At 38.1% G+C, this 14143-nt stretch overlaps 1 protein-coding gene across 1 annotated transcript in view; it reads left to right on the forward strand.

Moving 5' to 3' along the window:
• The window catches only part of mark3a (MAP/microtubule affinity-regulating kinase 3a), a 134300-nt gene that overhangs the window by 74544 nt on the left and 45613 nt on the right, over positions 1–14143 (forward strand). The window contains 3 exon segments of the mRNA XM_034160012.1: positions 438–508; positions 4836–4892; positions 13866–14102. Coding sequence (XP_034015903.1) covers positions 438–508; positions 4836–4892; positions 13866–14102 — 365 coding nt within the window.

The following is a 14143-nucleotide window of genomic DNA, read 5'->3' on the forward strand; positions in this document are numbered from 1 at the left end:
CTTTTGTTCTGGACGAAGAACCAGAGCAGGTGGACCCACCGACGTTTGCACAGATTTCGCGCTCTTCTGTTTGTAGCTGAGCCTCGTCCCAATGCAGAGTCCTGCAGAGATGCAGACACACAGTGCTCCAGCAGTGGCTCCAGGTGCATTTTGTTTAAAGTGTCAAGATCGTTAGCTTCGGCTTCGTTTTGTTCCTCTTTCATTCCGTTTGCGCTCTTGATTTGCAGGCTGTTCGGTGATAAAGCACGTTCATCCAGCTTTTCTCAACGATTTATGACTTTTTTACTTTTTTACCTTTGTTCAGGAATCGTTGTATGCCGTTTGACAGGGCCATTAGACTTTACCTCTACTTATGTGATTCTCTGGGTGGCGTCTCATTTATATGAGAAAATGGCTTATCTCTGTTGTTGTCTATCTCCCCTATTTTCTATTTACAGGAGAGGTCTTTGATTACCTGGTTGCACATGGAAGAATGAAGGAAAAGGAGGCTAGGTCTAAATTTAGACAGGTATTTATCTACACACACACACTTTTGCTGCACCTTCAATAAGCTTCTGTCACTTGCCCTTCCTAGCAATATTGTCTCTGCCGCCTTCAGACAGATGACAAATGTCAGTCATGTTTTTTCCCCCAAACACTCACCCATTGCAGACTGTAACCCTCAATCCAGTTATTGACTTTTCAAGGAAGTATTTAAAAAAAAAAAAAAGTTTTTTTCTCTCTCAAACCACAAAGCAATACTTTTGTGTTTCCAAATTTACCTTGTCAAAAGCAGTATAACATATTTCGGTGGGCAGTAATACAAGAGCATTTAGTAGACCATGAAGTTTTGAATTTCTCCTGTCCACAGGAAGAAAAAAAAAAACTGAAAAATGTACAGCGCATATTGACAAAACACTGCGATAACTGCTGGTATACGGTTCCACTACTATAATTAAAGTTTTACCAAGTTGGCTCTGTCTGTCCATCTCTGTTCAGTCTGCTTTCTACAAGCAGCAAAGTGAGTTTTGTGTTTTACAGTGTTTTACACTACAACCAGTGAAAAGTATAATTTTTGCCCTGGAAATTGTCTGAACCATGGGTATGATGTAATACATCTTTGCTTGGTCACAGTGGCCCCATTTACATACACATAAAAATCCGGTTCCTGCTTGATTATTGGCCGTTAATCTGATTTATTAAATGTCATGCAAACAACAAAATCAGATATGCTGTATCTGATAGATAAACTGGATTAACACACTGTTAAAGGACGCTAAAGTGTCCTTGAACAGCCCTGTGTTTTTTGTTCTAAAGAGCAAATTTCTTGGCGATTTACAGAAAAGTACATTAAAATTGAGTGGCCATGACAACGTATTTTGGGCATGACAATAGCACCTCCACAAACTTCCTTGCTGAGAGAGACAGAGGGAGAGAGAGGGGAATGGAAGAAGAGAGACAGACAGGCATAGACAGAAGAAGCACTAGAGAGGGACAGAAGAAGAGAGGCAGACAGAGAGAGCGACAGAAGAATGAATTTATTTATTCAGCACACAGAACAATAACAAAACTCATAAAAAGAACAAATTAACAGTGTACCCCTTAAAGAATGCGTCTGTGTGTGTGTGTGTATACACACACACACACACACTCATAACAACCAATACCAAAGAAGCATACACGAACAATATAAATTAATCAATTAACGAAAATTTCAAAACACAACCAAACAAACAATAGTGCACAATGCACAACCCCAAAATCAACAAAATCAGTAAACCTAATTCTTAAAACTATAACAAGTAATTTTATTATTTTTGTAAAGCTTTTTGAAGCCAACTAATTTACCAAGTAATTTAATGCTATCAGGACAATTATCCCAAATGTTAACACCTTTAATGGAAACACAATGACTTTTTTCAGTTGTTTGGATCTTTAATTTCTCAAAAAATAATATTCCTCTCAAATTATAATGGAAGTCCCTCATTTTACACAGGTCCTGGACATGTTGAGGCAAAGGATTGTTTTTAACTTTGTACATGGTTGGATTGTGATGTAGTCGACCAAGTCCCAGAATTATAAAATGTGTAAACAGACAATAATGGATTCGTTGGCTCATGATATGGTTTGTTACTGATGATTCTTATAGCTTTCTTTTGCAACAAAAATATTGGATTCGTATTTGTTTTGGTGGTTAAATGGTTAATGAATGTTTGGAGAGGAAGTCTTTTGCTTTATTCAGAATTGCGATGGTTTTTGACATATTAGATTTAACATAATTGTGTTTTCCAGCTTAATTTATCATCAGTAAAAACACCAAAAAATGTTGTATCAGTTACAATTTTAATATTGTGTAATAACACATTTCTGCTTAAGTTCCTGGACTTGCTTCCAAATATGATACACCTGGTTTTACCAAAATGGAGGGACAATTTGTTTGAATCAAACCATTGTTTAAATTTCTGTAATTCCTTCTCCTTCTTTTCCAAGAGCTGTGTAACGCTACGCCTAGCGCGTAACCGAGTTAGGTTACGCGTTAAGTTATCAGAAATGGGTTCGGCCACGGAGCCAAGGTGGGAACAAAAGTCAGACAGCAGGGATGATTTTAAGAAGATGTCTATTATGAGTTTGATAAGATGATACAGTTTACATGTGTATGTGTATAAATAAATAAGATATGGGAGTAATATGCTATATATATATATATATATATATATATATATATATATATATATATATATATACACACACACACACACACACACACACACACACACACACACACACACACACACACACACACACACACACACACACAGTGGTGGGCACAGATAACCAAAAAATTAACTTCGATAACAGATAATCAGATAACTGAAAAGTTATCTTCGATGAAGATAAAACAATAAACCACCCAAAAATGTATCGGAAGTTACAGATAACCGATAACAGATAAATTCCAATATTACTTCTGACACATCTACAACTAGTAGTAGAACAAATTTAATAGCTTATAATAATAAAAATAAAAACAGACCACAACAATGAGACCACACTTTTCTTTCAACATTCTGCCCCTGCTGGAAGCTCTTGTTTACTACAGAGCTCCCAGCACAGAGGCACTCCGAGAGCAGCCATAAAGCCAACTATCAATTATGAAACTCCGGTCAGGATTTTCATAACCATGCATACATAAATAATTATGGGTGTCGTATAATACACAATATAATATTATTTCTTGTTATAAATAAAAATATATAATTAATAACCCAGAACAATGGCTTATAGCCAAAACAAAATACAATTCATTAAAAAAAAATTTCCTAAGTACGTTCAAAGTTGGTTTTCTGGACGTTTTGTCTTTGTGTTCCAGGTCAGTTCTAAATATTCCCCACTGGAGTTTCACAGTCCATAAATCCAGTTCCTGGTTCAGGGAAAAAATTAGAGTGAATATTCCTACTGCGGGTTGGCCTATGGCGGTGATTGGGTGGCTGCAATCCAGTGGGAGAAGGAATTCCAGCAAGGGAAAAAAACCTGGCCTGAAAGCAGGTCACATGACTTAAATTAGTAGCGCATCACAAGACAAATTACTAGTAATGAAGACACAAAATAATGCTATTAGACACAGCAATGCCATGTAAATAAATATAAACAAAAAAAAAACAGTTCATCTATACCAACAAACAATCCATTTCATGATTCAATATGAAGCTTCTTTCAAAGTCAAACAGTTTTAAAGTGCACTATAAATAAATTACTGGCATTAAAACCAGATAAACATTCAAATGGTTTCAAAATAATTGCTCAGTCATTCATTGACAAATAAATTAATTTGTGGGGATTCCATCATCTACAGTCAATCATCTACAAAAGATTCAGAGAATCTTGAGAACTTTCTACACAAGCGGCAAGGCCAAAAAACCAACATTGAGTGCCCGTGATTTTCGATCCCTCAGGCGGCACTGCATTAAAAACCGACATCATTGTGTAAAGGATCTTCCCGCTTGGGACTAGGAACACTTCAGAAAACCATTGTCAGTTAACAGTTTGTTGCAACATCTACAAGTGCAAGTTAAAACTCTACCATGCAAAGCAAAAGCCATACATCAACAACATTCAGAAACTGATCCATTTCAAAATTAGCAAATATTTGCACAAAAATAATAAAATTTATCAGTTTGAACATTAAATATCTTGTCTTTGTGGTGTATTCAATTGAATATAGGTTAAAGAGGATTTTCAAATCATTGTATTCTGTTTTTATTTACATTTTACACAACGTTCCATCTTCATTGGAATTGGTGTTGTACAATTCGCATAATGTTAGTTTGTTTTTATATGTTTTATATCGTCTTGGCTTCATTTGTTCTGAGTTGTAAAAACTGCTTATACAAAAAAGTGGAGAGAAGGACAGAAGAAGAGGGGCAGACAGAGAGAGAGACAGACAGAGGAAGAGGGGCAGACAGACAGAGACGGACAAAAGAAGAGAGAGGGACAGAAGAAGAGGGGCAGACAGATGGACAGAAGAAAAGGGGCAGCCAAACAGAGAGAGAGGGACAGAAGAAGAGGGGCAGACAGATGGACAGAAGAAAAGGGGCAGACAAACAGAGAGAGAGGGACAGAAGGAGAGAGACACAGATGGAGAGTGCAAGTGCACTCTTTTTTCAGTATAGGAGCTGCCCTTTCTTCTTTCTCCACTTCCAACGGAATCCAACTAATGAACTGAAATAATGTAAACTCGGTTTTTCCAATTATCAGATTACTGAAGTGCATGTAAATGGGAGAGATCAGATTAATAAAGTTATCTGATTATTGTGTTTGAGGGCACGTCAGAAAATTAACTGTGCTTGTCTTTCCAGATTGTATCAGCAGTGCAGTATTGCCATCAGAAGCGCATAGTTCACAGGGACCTCAAGGTGAGTTCACAGTAACTCCATTAGACTGTAATGCAGAGGTGGACAATTGTGTGCCATGAAGGGCACGTTTTCCTTGCTATAGCAGGTGATTTTACAGATGATTGTGATGAAGTTGATGAGAGCACCTCATCAGTAAAACCACCTGCTGAGGTGACTGCACTGTCTCGACTCTTGCTGCCCATAATGTTTGGAAATAAATCATGGGTTTGAAATAAACCACAATGGATTCTGAGAAATGTGGTTGAATACTTCCTGAAGCAGAAGGCAAGGTTTGATGGAAACACACCAAATTCTGGACTTCAGAGTAAGATCAGTCAGCATCCACTATCTACCTCCATAGCTTCCACTCCTGATTATATATGTTGTCCAGTAGTTATACCTTCTGCTAACAGTGGGGGAGGGGAGGAGGATGTAGGAATCTCCCTGTCCATCCTTATCGCATCTGACTTTCCATAAGGCTTGTAAAGGCAATACCTCTGAAACTGGATAATGGATTTCAATGAAACTTGACACAGTGGTAGCTCACCATATGAAAATGCCCATGAAGGAAAATTGTTCCAGTCCAACACCTTGAAGGAGAGATGATTAAAACTATTTTTTTAAATATATTAATCACATTTGTAAATTACTTGTATAAACACTTTGACTTCTTCAGTATGGTGGTTGCCCAGTTTGATAATTCCGGTATTTCATTATAAAAGATTGACTACCACCAATTATTTTAATGTTAATTAATTTTTTTATTTTCTATACCCATTTACTCCAGTTAAGTGTCACCGGGGGGGTATTTATTTTAATACAAATATATTAAAATATTATAAGGTGTGTTCAAAAATTATTGGGAAAACATAAATGCAGCTGCAGTTTAATAAGCCATTAATTGCATTGCAGTCATAATCACAGTCTCTGCCTGTACAATTATATAATTGTGAAATGTTCAATCAATCAATCAATTTTTTTATATAGCGCCAAATCACAACAAACAGTTGCCCCAAGGTGCTTTATATTGTAAGGCAAGGCCATACAATAATTATGTAAAATCCCAACGGTCAAAACGACCCCCTGTGAGCAAGCACTTGGCTACAGTGGGAAGGAAAAACTCCCTTTTAACAGGAAGAAACCTCCAGCAGAACCAGGCTCAGGGAGGGGCAGTCTTCTGCTGGGACTGGTTGGGGCTGAGGGAGAGAACCAGGAAAAAGACATGCTGTGGAGGGGAGCAGAGATCAATCACTAATGATTAAATGCAGAGTGGTGAATACAGAGCAAAAAGAGAAAGAAACAGTGCATCATGGGAACCCCCCAGCAGTCTAAGTCTATAGCAGCATAACTAAGGGATGGTTCAGGGTCACCTGATCCAGCCCTAACTATAAGCTTTAGCAAAAAGGAAAGTTTTAAGCCTAATCTTAAAAGTAGAGAGGGTGTCTGTCTCCCTGATCTGAATTGGGAGCTGGTTCCACAGGAGAGGAGCCTGAAAGCTGAAGGCTCTGCCTCCCATTCTACTCTTACAAACCCTAGGAACTACAAGTAAGCCTGCAGTCTGAGAGCGAAGTGCTCTATTGGGGTGATATGGTACTACGAGGTCCCTAAGATAAGATGGGACCTGATTATTCAAAACCTTATAAGTAAGAAGAAGAATTTTAAATTCTATTCTAGAATTAACAGGAAGCCAATGAAGAGAGGCCAATATGGGTGAGATATGCTCTCTCCTTCTAGTCCCCGTCAGTACTCTAGCTGCAGCATTTTGAATTAACTGAAGGCTTTTTAGGGAACTTTTAGGACAACCTGATAATAATGAATTACAATAGTCCAGCCTAGAGGAAATAAATGCATGAATTAGTTTTTCAGCATCACTCTGAGACAAGACCTTTCTGATTTTAGAGATATTGCGTAAATGCAAAAAAGCAGTCCTACATATTTGTTTAATATGCGCTTTGAATGACATATCCTGATCAAAAATGACTCCAAGATTTCTCACAGTATTACTAGAGGTCAGGGTAATGCCATCCAGAGTAAGGATCTGGTTAGACACCATGTTTCTAAGATTTGTGGGGCCAAGTACAGTAACTTCAGTTTTATCTGAGTTTAAAAGCAGGAAATTAGAGGTCATCCATGTCTTTATGTCTGTAAGACAATCCTGCAGTTTAGCTAATTGGTGTGTGTCCTCTGGCTTCATGGATAGATAAAGCTGGGTATCATCTGCGTAACAATGAAAATTTAAGCAATACCGTCTAATAATACTGCCTAAGGGAAGCATGTATAAAGTGAATAAAATTGGTCCTAGCACAGAACCTTGTGGAACTCCATAATTAACTTTAGTCTGTGAAGAAGATTCCCCATTTACATGAACAAATTGTAATCTATTAGACAAATATGATTCAAACCACCGCAGCGCAGTGCCTTTAATACCTATGGCATGCTCTAATCTCTGTAATAAAATTTTATGGTCAACAGTATCAAAAGCAGCACTGAGGTCTAACAGAACAAGCACAGAGATGAGTCCACTGTCCGAGGCCATAAGAAGATCATTTGTAACCTTCACTAATGCTGTTTCTGTACTATGATGAATTCTAAAACCTGACTGAAACTCTTCAAATAGACCATTCCTCTGCAGATGATCAGTTAGCTGTTTTACAACTACCCTTTCAAGAATTTTTGAGAGAAAAGGAAGGTTGGAGATTGGACTATAATTAGCTAAGATAGCTGGGTCAAGTGATGGCTTTTTAAGTAATGGTTTAATTACTGCCACCTTAAAAGCCTGTGGTACATAGCCAACTAACAAAGATAGATTGATCATATTTAAGATCGAAGCATTAAATAATGGTAGGGCTTCCTTGAGCCGCCTGGTAGGAATGGGGTCTAATAAACATGTTGATGGTTTGGATGAAGTAACTAATGAAAATAACTCAGACAGAACAATGTTGCAATTAATAAGTTCTGCACATACACTACTGCACATACACTACTGTGCCCCCAGCTCAGTGGAGTCTGCGGTTTAATGGTGACTCTGCCCCACCAAATACATTCCTCTACCAAAGAGGGTCCCTGGAGAAAACATTTGAGAAACACTGGTCGAGTGGTTAAAGTGGTGGACGTGAGACTAAAGGATTCTATATTCAAATCCCAGTCAAACCAAGAAATCATGACGTGCTTTTGGGCAAAGTCCTTAATCTTTAAGTTGCTTCCAGTGCGTGGTTGAGCTGATTGAAGTAATCACAATCGGGCCAGCTCAAGGCATGTTTTCATTGATCATTATCTGATGAATTAAACTTGAGTCACTAAGTAAATGCAGGCTTCTTCTTGCTTTGTTTCATATTTCTGGTGCAAGCAACCAGTCAGTGCTGCTATTACAACAGAGCCCTGGTGCACTTTTGAAAACCATATTAACACCGTCCTTTGCTTTATGTATGCAACAGACTTATTCACACACATTATCAGCATTGCACATTCTTGGCTCCATTTTCTAAACTCAGTGCCAATGCAGTGCTAACAAGCGGCAGCTCTGCGCATTTTTAAAACACATTTTACTCACCTTTGCTTCAGATATGCACTGTCTGTTTCTGATAGGTGTCACGTGATGTACCCTTCTTATTGGTCAATCAGGAAGAGCTTTCCATATGAGTTTTTCCTCATTTTGTTTTTGTTGTCCTGCTCACAGAAACTGTGCAGGTGTGTAGCCAAAGGGACAAAGGGGTGGAAGCCCACCCAAAGAGTATGGGTCCACTTTTGAAGACATTTTAAAGACACTTTTTGCACTTGATAAGAAGGATTACAACTAAAACATACTTCAATCATTACTATGATTGTCTTAGTTTTACTACTACAATCCTGCACTGAGTGGAATTGATAAGCCATATTTTCAAAAAAGGGTTTGCTTTAATTTTTAAAAAGTAAAACATGGAGCAGCTTGAAGATATTCTTTTTTTCTTTTTCTCAATGTGTGGCAGAGCTGTTAAACCTTCAGAATTCATTGCATTGACTTTAATGTGCTTGCATTGTACTCTGACTATGACTCTATCTGCATAAACTCTATTAAATGACTTGGAAGCAAAACAAAACAAAAAAAAAATCTTGTAAGGATGTTTATTTTTTAGCCTGTTGGTATAGCATCTTATTTCTGTGTGCTGACATTCATCTGCTGTTTTAAATGTTTAATATAAATATCAGACTGAAATTGGATCCTTTATTTTGTTGCAGTTCATGTCCATCATGCAACTTTGACAAAGCACACTTGCAAGGTGGTGGCAGTGTACATTAGTGTGCCAAACAAAACTAGCTTATGCTGCCTTTGATTACACAAGTCTTTTTCTGTCTGTCAAAAGCAGCTTCCGTGTGCATCAGCAGCATTACGAAAACCAGCTTTGACACGTAAACATATTTTAATGGTGCTATGACATATGTGCTGTCATGTATGAATATTGGTGTATTTTTATTATCTATTTATTTATTTGTTTTATGTCTGCCTTGGTGGAAGTTAACTCATAGAATCCCGAGTCTCTGCTTTGCCTGCAGCTGCATTTGTAAACGGTTTCCTTTGTGGAGCTTCATGAATGATTCATGAGAACAGAGTTGAGCACTACAGTCTTCTGTCTGCTCTCTCTCTCTCTCTGTGTGAGTGAGATGAGGGCAGGTGTGTGCATGGCCATCAGGGTTTTAGAATCTTGGAGTGTTTTTGCAGGTGTGATTATCTGTGCCACAAGAGAGACATACTCGTACAGTATGTGAATTTTAACCACCAAATGATGTAAGACTTTCAAGCCATTTTTGTTCCTTTAACACATACTCAGTTTTACCAGAGAGCTCTAATAAATGTCACCTGCTGCTGAGATGAAGGGTGCGCATGTTTATTTAACAGCAACATTACAAGGAGCATTCTTTACCTCCCTCATACAGCTGAACGTGTCCCAGGTAATGGTAATTGTGTTTTGTAGAAGTTTTCTCTGTAACGCAGCTTCATAATTAGCCCTTAGTTTGCAGTTGTATCCAAGTAACTACCATATGTTATCTGAAAGGTACGTAGTGTTTGAATCGGATTCTACAAAAATGTTAACTGTGTGTTTCATTAAAATTAAGGTTTGAGAAAATTGCAAATATATGTAAAGTTACAACTTTTAGTTTAATTTGATGGCATTTTAAACCTGATTGACCTGTTTAACTCAGCCCCGTGTTTTTAGTTAGCTTGAAATCCAATTAATTTCATGTCTTAAAGTTAGACAGACTGGTGAGGATTTTGAATTTAAATCCGCACTTTGCCTATGAAACTGAAGACCTCATCCTTGAATGTAGAGGTGGGCGGCACCCCGGTGTGATAGTGTGCCAGGATACAGATTGCACAACACCATCAACACTGATAAATCAGTTTTGCTCCAGTAATAGTACAGAACCCTTGCCAGGCCAGAAATGTTTTAAAATGATGCACTAAAAAGTAATGAATTCTTAATATTGAAAAATGGCAACAAATATCCAATGATTTGGACAAAAGTAATCATTTTGGTGCAGTTCTGATTAGTCCTGCAGAACAGAGGCTGTGAAGACAGACTGAGGTGATCTGTGCAGCCATTAAGCTGTTATAGTGAGACTAAAGGCCTGATAAAATACCTTTCTTATAAGTATAAGTTGCTCTTAAGTCATTTTTGCAGGACATAACTTGACAGTCATGGAAATGATTTAAATGAAAATAATTAAGTATAACGCAATACTAAAATATCATCAGCCATATCCTCCTGACTGCATTGTCGTCTTTGTAATTTGCAGTTGCTTAATTGTTATCCCAGTGCAAAGTGTGTATACACACTTACATAAGTATACTATTAATACTTACATAGATACATACATTCGTACGTGTGTGTGTGTGTGTGTGTGTGTGTGTGTGTGTGTGTGTGTGTGTGTGTGTGTGTGTGTGTGTGTGTGTGTGTGTGTGTGTGTGTGTGTGTGTGTGTACAGTGAGGAAAATAAGTATTTGAACACCCTGCAATTTTGCAAGTTCTCCCACTTAGAAATCATGGAGGGGTTTGAAATTTTCATCTTAGGTGCAGGTTCACTGTGAGAGACATAATCTTAAAAAAAAAAAAAAAAAAAAAAAAAATTCCGGAAATCACAATGTATGATTTTTTTTTATTTTTTATAATTTATTTGTATGTTACTGCTGCAAATAAGTATTTGAATACCTGTGAAACTCAATGTTAATATTTGGTACAGTAGCCTTTGTTTGCAATTACAGAGGTCAAACATTTCCTGTAGTTTTCACACACTGCAGCAGGGATTTTGGTCCACTTCTCCATACAGATCTTCTCCAAATCTTTCAGGTTTGGCGTTTCAGTTTCCTCCAAAGATTTTCTATTGAGTTAAGGTCTGGAGACTGGCCAGGCCACTCCAGGACCTTGAAATGCTTCTTACGGAGCCCCTCCTTAGTTGCCCTGGCTGTGTGGTTGGGGTCACTGTCATGCTGGAAGACCCAGCCATGACCCATCTTCAATGCTCTTACTGAGGGAAGGAGGTTGTTTGCCAAAATCTCGCAATATATGACCCCATCCATCCTCCCTTCTATACGGTGCAGTCGTCCTGTGCCCTTTGCAGAAGAGCACCCCCAGAGTATGATGTTTCCACCCCCATGCTTCACGGTTGGGATGGTTGTCTTGGGGTTGTTCTCATCCTCTAAACATGGTAAGTGGATTTGATTCCTAAAAGCTCTATTCTGGTCTCATCTGACCACATGACCTTCTCCTATGCCTCCTCTGGATCATCCAGATGGTCACTGGTGAACTTCAAACAGGCCTGGACATGTGCTGGCTTGAGCAGGGAGCCCTTCCTGCCCTGCAGGCTTTTAAACCATGACAGCAATATAACTTTTCTTCATCCAGTATTTCTCTGTTGGACGACTTGCCATCCATCACTTATGTTCTCCACCCCCCTCCCAAATTAAGCAAACATCTAAGAGTCAAGTAAATTAGTTTGTTGTGAACAGCATATGAATGCTTCTAAAATGTCAGTAGCGTGCTTGTCTACTAGTGTTATTAGCATCCTTGGAGTTCAAGTATTTCCACCAGTTCCTCTTCTGTGAACTCAGCAAACCTCGCTGGCAGACGATTTTCTGCTGTTGTTGACATGTTTGTTGCCATTTTTTCAACCAGTGTCTGTCAGCTAGTTCCTGACCTTTGTATGCCGCGCTCTAATTGGCGAGCTGTTGGCAGTAAGCTCTAACACTATTGATCAGTGGGAACTGATCCAATATAACTTTTGGTCCTAGCCTTTTTGGATCCCTTTGGATCCAACATAACTTTCTGGCGGGTCTTGATTAGGTAGTGTTTACAAAATAGGTAGCTGACATTTTTAAAGGATGGTTATAAATTAAGTAAAGCTTGTATAATATGTTTGAATGGCATGTGAGTCCAGAATGCTTTTAGAACATTAGACATCAATCATTTTTAGAAGAGGAACTCAACCGTTTTATTTCCTGTTAATTATGTAATTTTTTTAATGTTAATTTACTGTCTTAATGTATTTATAAATTTAGTTTTTTATCATACACACTCTATTATTGACTGTATTTTTATTTTATTATTACTTCTATCTTGTCATTTGATATTTAAATGGACCACAATGGAAATAAGTGTTTTCACTTTCTTGTGTCATCCATGTTTTTAATGTATTTACATTATGTTCTTACATTGAACTTACTACATAAAATCATGCATGCACGCTTTTAATATGAAGATAATTTACCACCCCTTGCTGGAATGGCATGTCAGTCCAGATTGTGGTTAGCAATGTTGGCTAATATCGATAGCTTCTCCAAAAATATTAGTCCTTTTAATGTTCCATTTTGACGGCATTCATCCTTTACCCAAAAGTCCTAAGCATACCCAACGGCAAATGTCAGCTGTCCTCAGTTTCTCCGTGATCGAACTAACACACATGCACAGAGAGCTTTTTGTCTTTTCTACATTCTGTCGCAAGCAGGTGCTTCTAATTTTAGACAGTGACATGGCAGATGACATCAAACACAATACACTTATGGTACCAGTAACATGATGACACTTAACTAAACTGACAAAATCAACTGAACATCAATAACACTAACAACACTGTTAAACTAACATGACCCACGATAACATTTAAAACCCCAAACTCCCATGGTGCATTGCAACACAACTTCCATTGTTTACTGGTTAGCTAAAATTGCTAATTTCTCCAAAAAATATTGTCCTATCAACTTTCTGCTTTCACAGTGTTCATCCTTGACTCAAAATACATAAGTATACCAAACAGCAAATGCCAGCTCTCCCCGGTTTCTGTGTGATCGAAGCCATGCACGCACACAGAGGCCACATGACTATTATTATATAGATATAAAGACCACAATGTAAATAAGCCTTTATGCTTTATTGTGTTATCAGTGGATCATCAATGCATTCACCTCTGTATGTTTATATTTATGTTGCAGAATAAACTCAGTCAGTCAAAAACAATATTTTATTTACATTTTAACAGCATCTGGAGGAGGGCATGCGTGTGCATACATGAGGTTTTGGTGAGCTGAAGTTAGCTTTGAGTTAGCGGAAGTTAGCATGCACGCTGACGTTTGCGAGATGTCTTGTAAATCACTTCAGAGGTGTTATCAGGTTACAGAAGTGTTTATTTCTAGCTAGTTTTCACATAATATATGAGAAAGATGTTATATTTAGCCAGAAACAAAGTGATTTTGAAGCGCCAGAGATAGACCAGCCCTTGACATCGCTGTGCCACTCTATTCTGATTGGCTGTCACCCCCTGCCACTCAAAAAAACAAAACAAAAAAAAAAACAGATGTCCATATTTTGATAGCCTTGGGTAAAAAGGCCAATGCAATGCAAAACTAGTAATACTAGTAATACTGTCATTGTCAAAGTGAAAAATACACGGTGATATGACATCTAGGTCATTTCTCACACACCTGAAAATGATGAAGTAACCCCTGTCGTTTTCTGTCTTCTGTAGGCTGAGAATCTGCTCCTGGATGGAGACATGAATATTAAGATAGCAGATTTTGGTTTCAGCAATGAGTTCACTGTGGGCAACAAGCTGGATACATTCTGTGGTTCCCCACCGTATGCGGCGCCAGAGCTCTTCCAGGGGAAGAAGTACGACGGCCCGGAAGTGGATGTTTGGAGTCTAGGCGTTATACTGTACACACTGGTCAGTGGCTCGCTGCCTTTCGATGGACAGAACCTCAAGGTGGGAAAACACTTGATTTCACAAAGCAACTTTTACTATAT

This window comes from Thalassophryne amazonica, chromosome 19 (assembly GCF_902500255.1).
Source record: "Thalassophryne amazonica chromosome 19, fThaAma1.1, whole genome shotgun sequence".
Taxonomy (NCBI): domain Eukaryota; kingdom Metazoa; phylum Chordata; class Actinopteri; order Batrachoidiformes; family Batrachoididae; genus Thalassophryne; species Thalassophryne amazonica.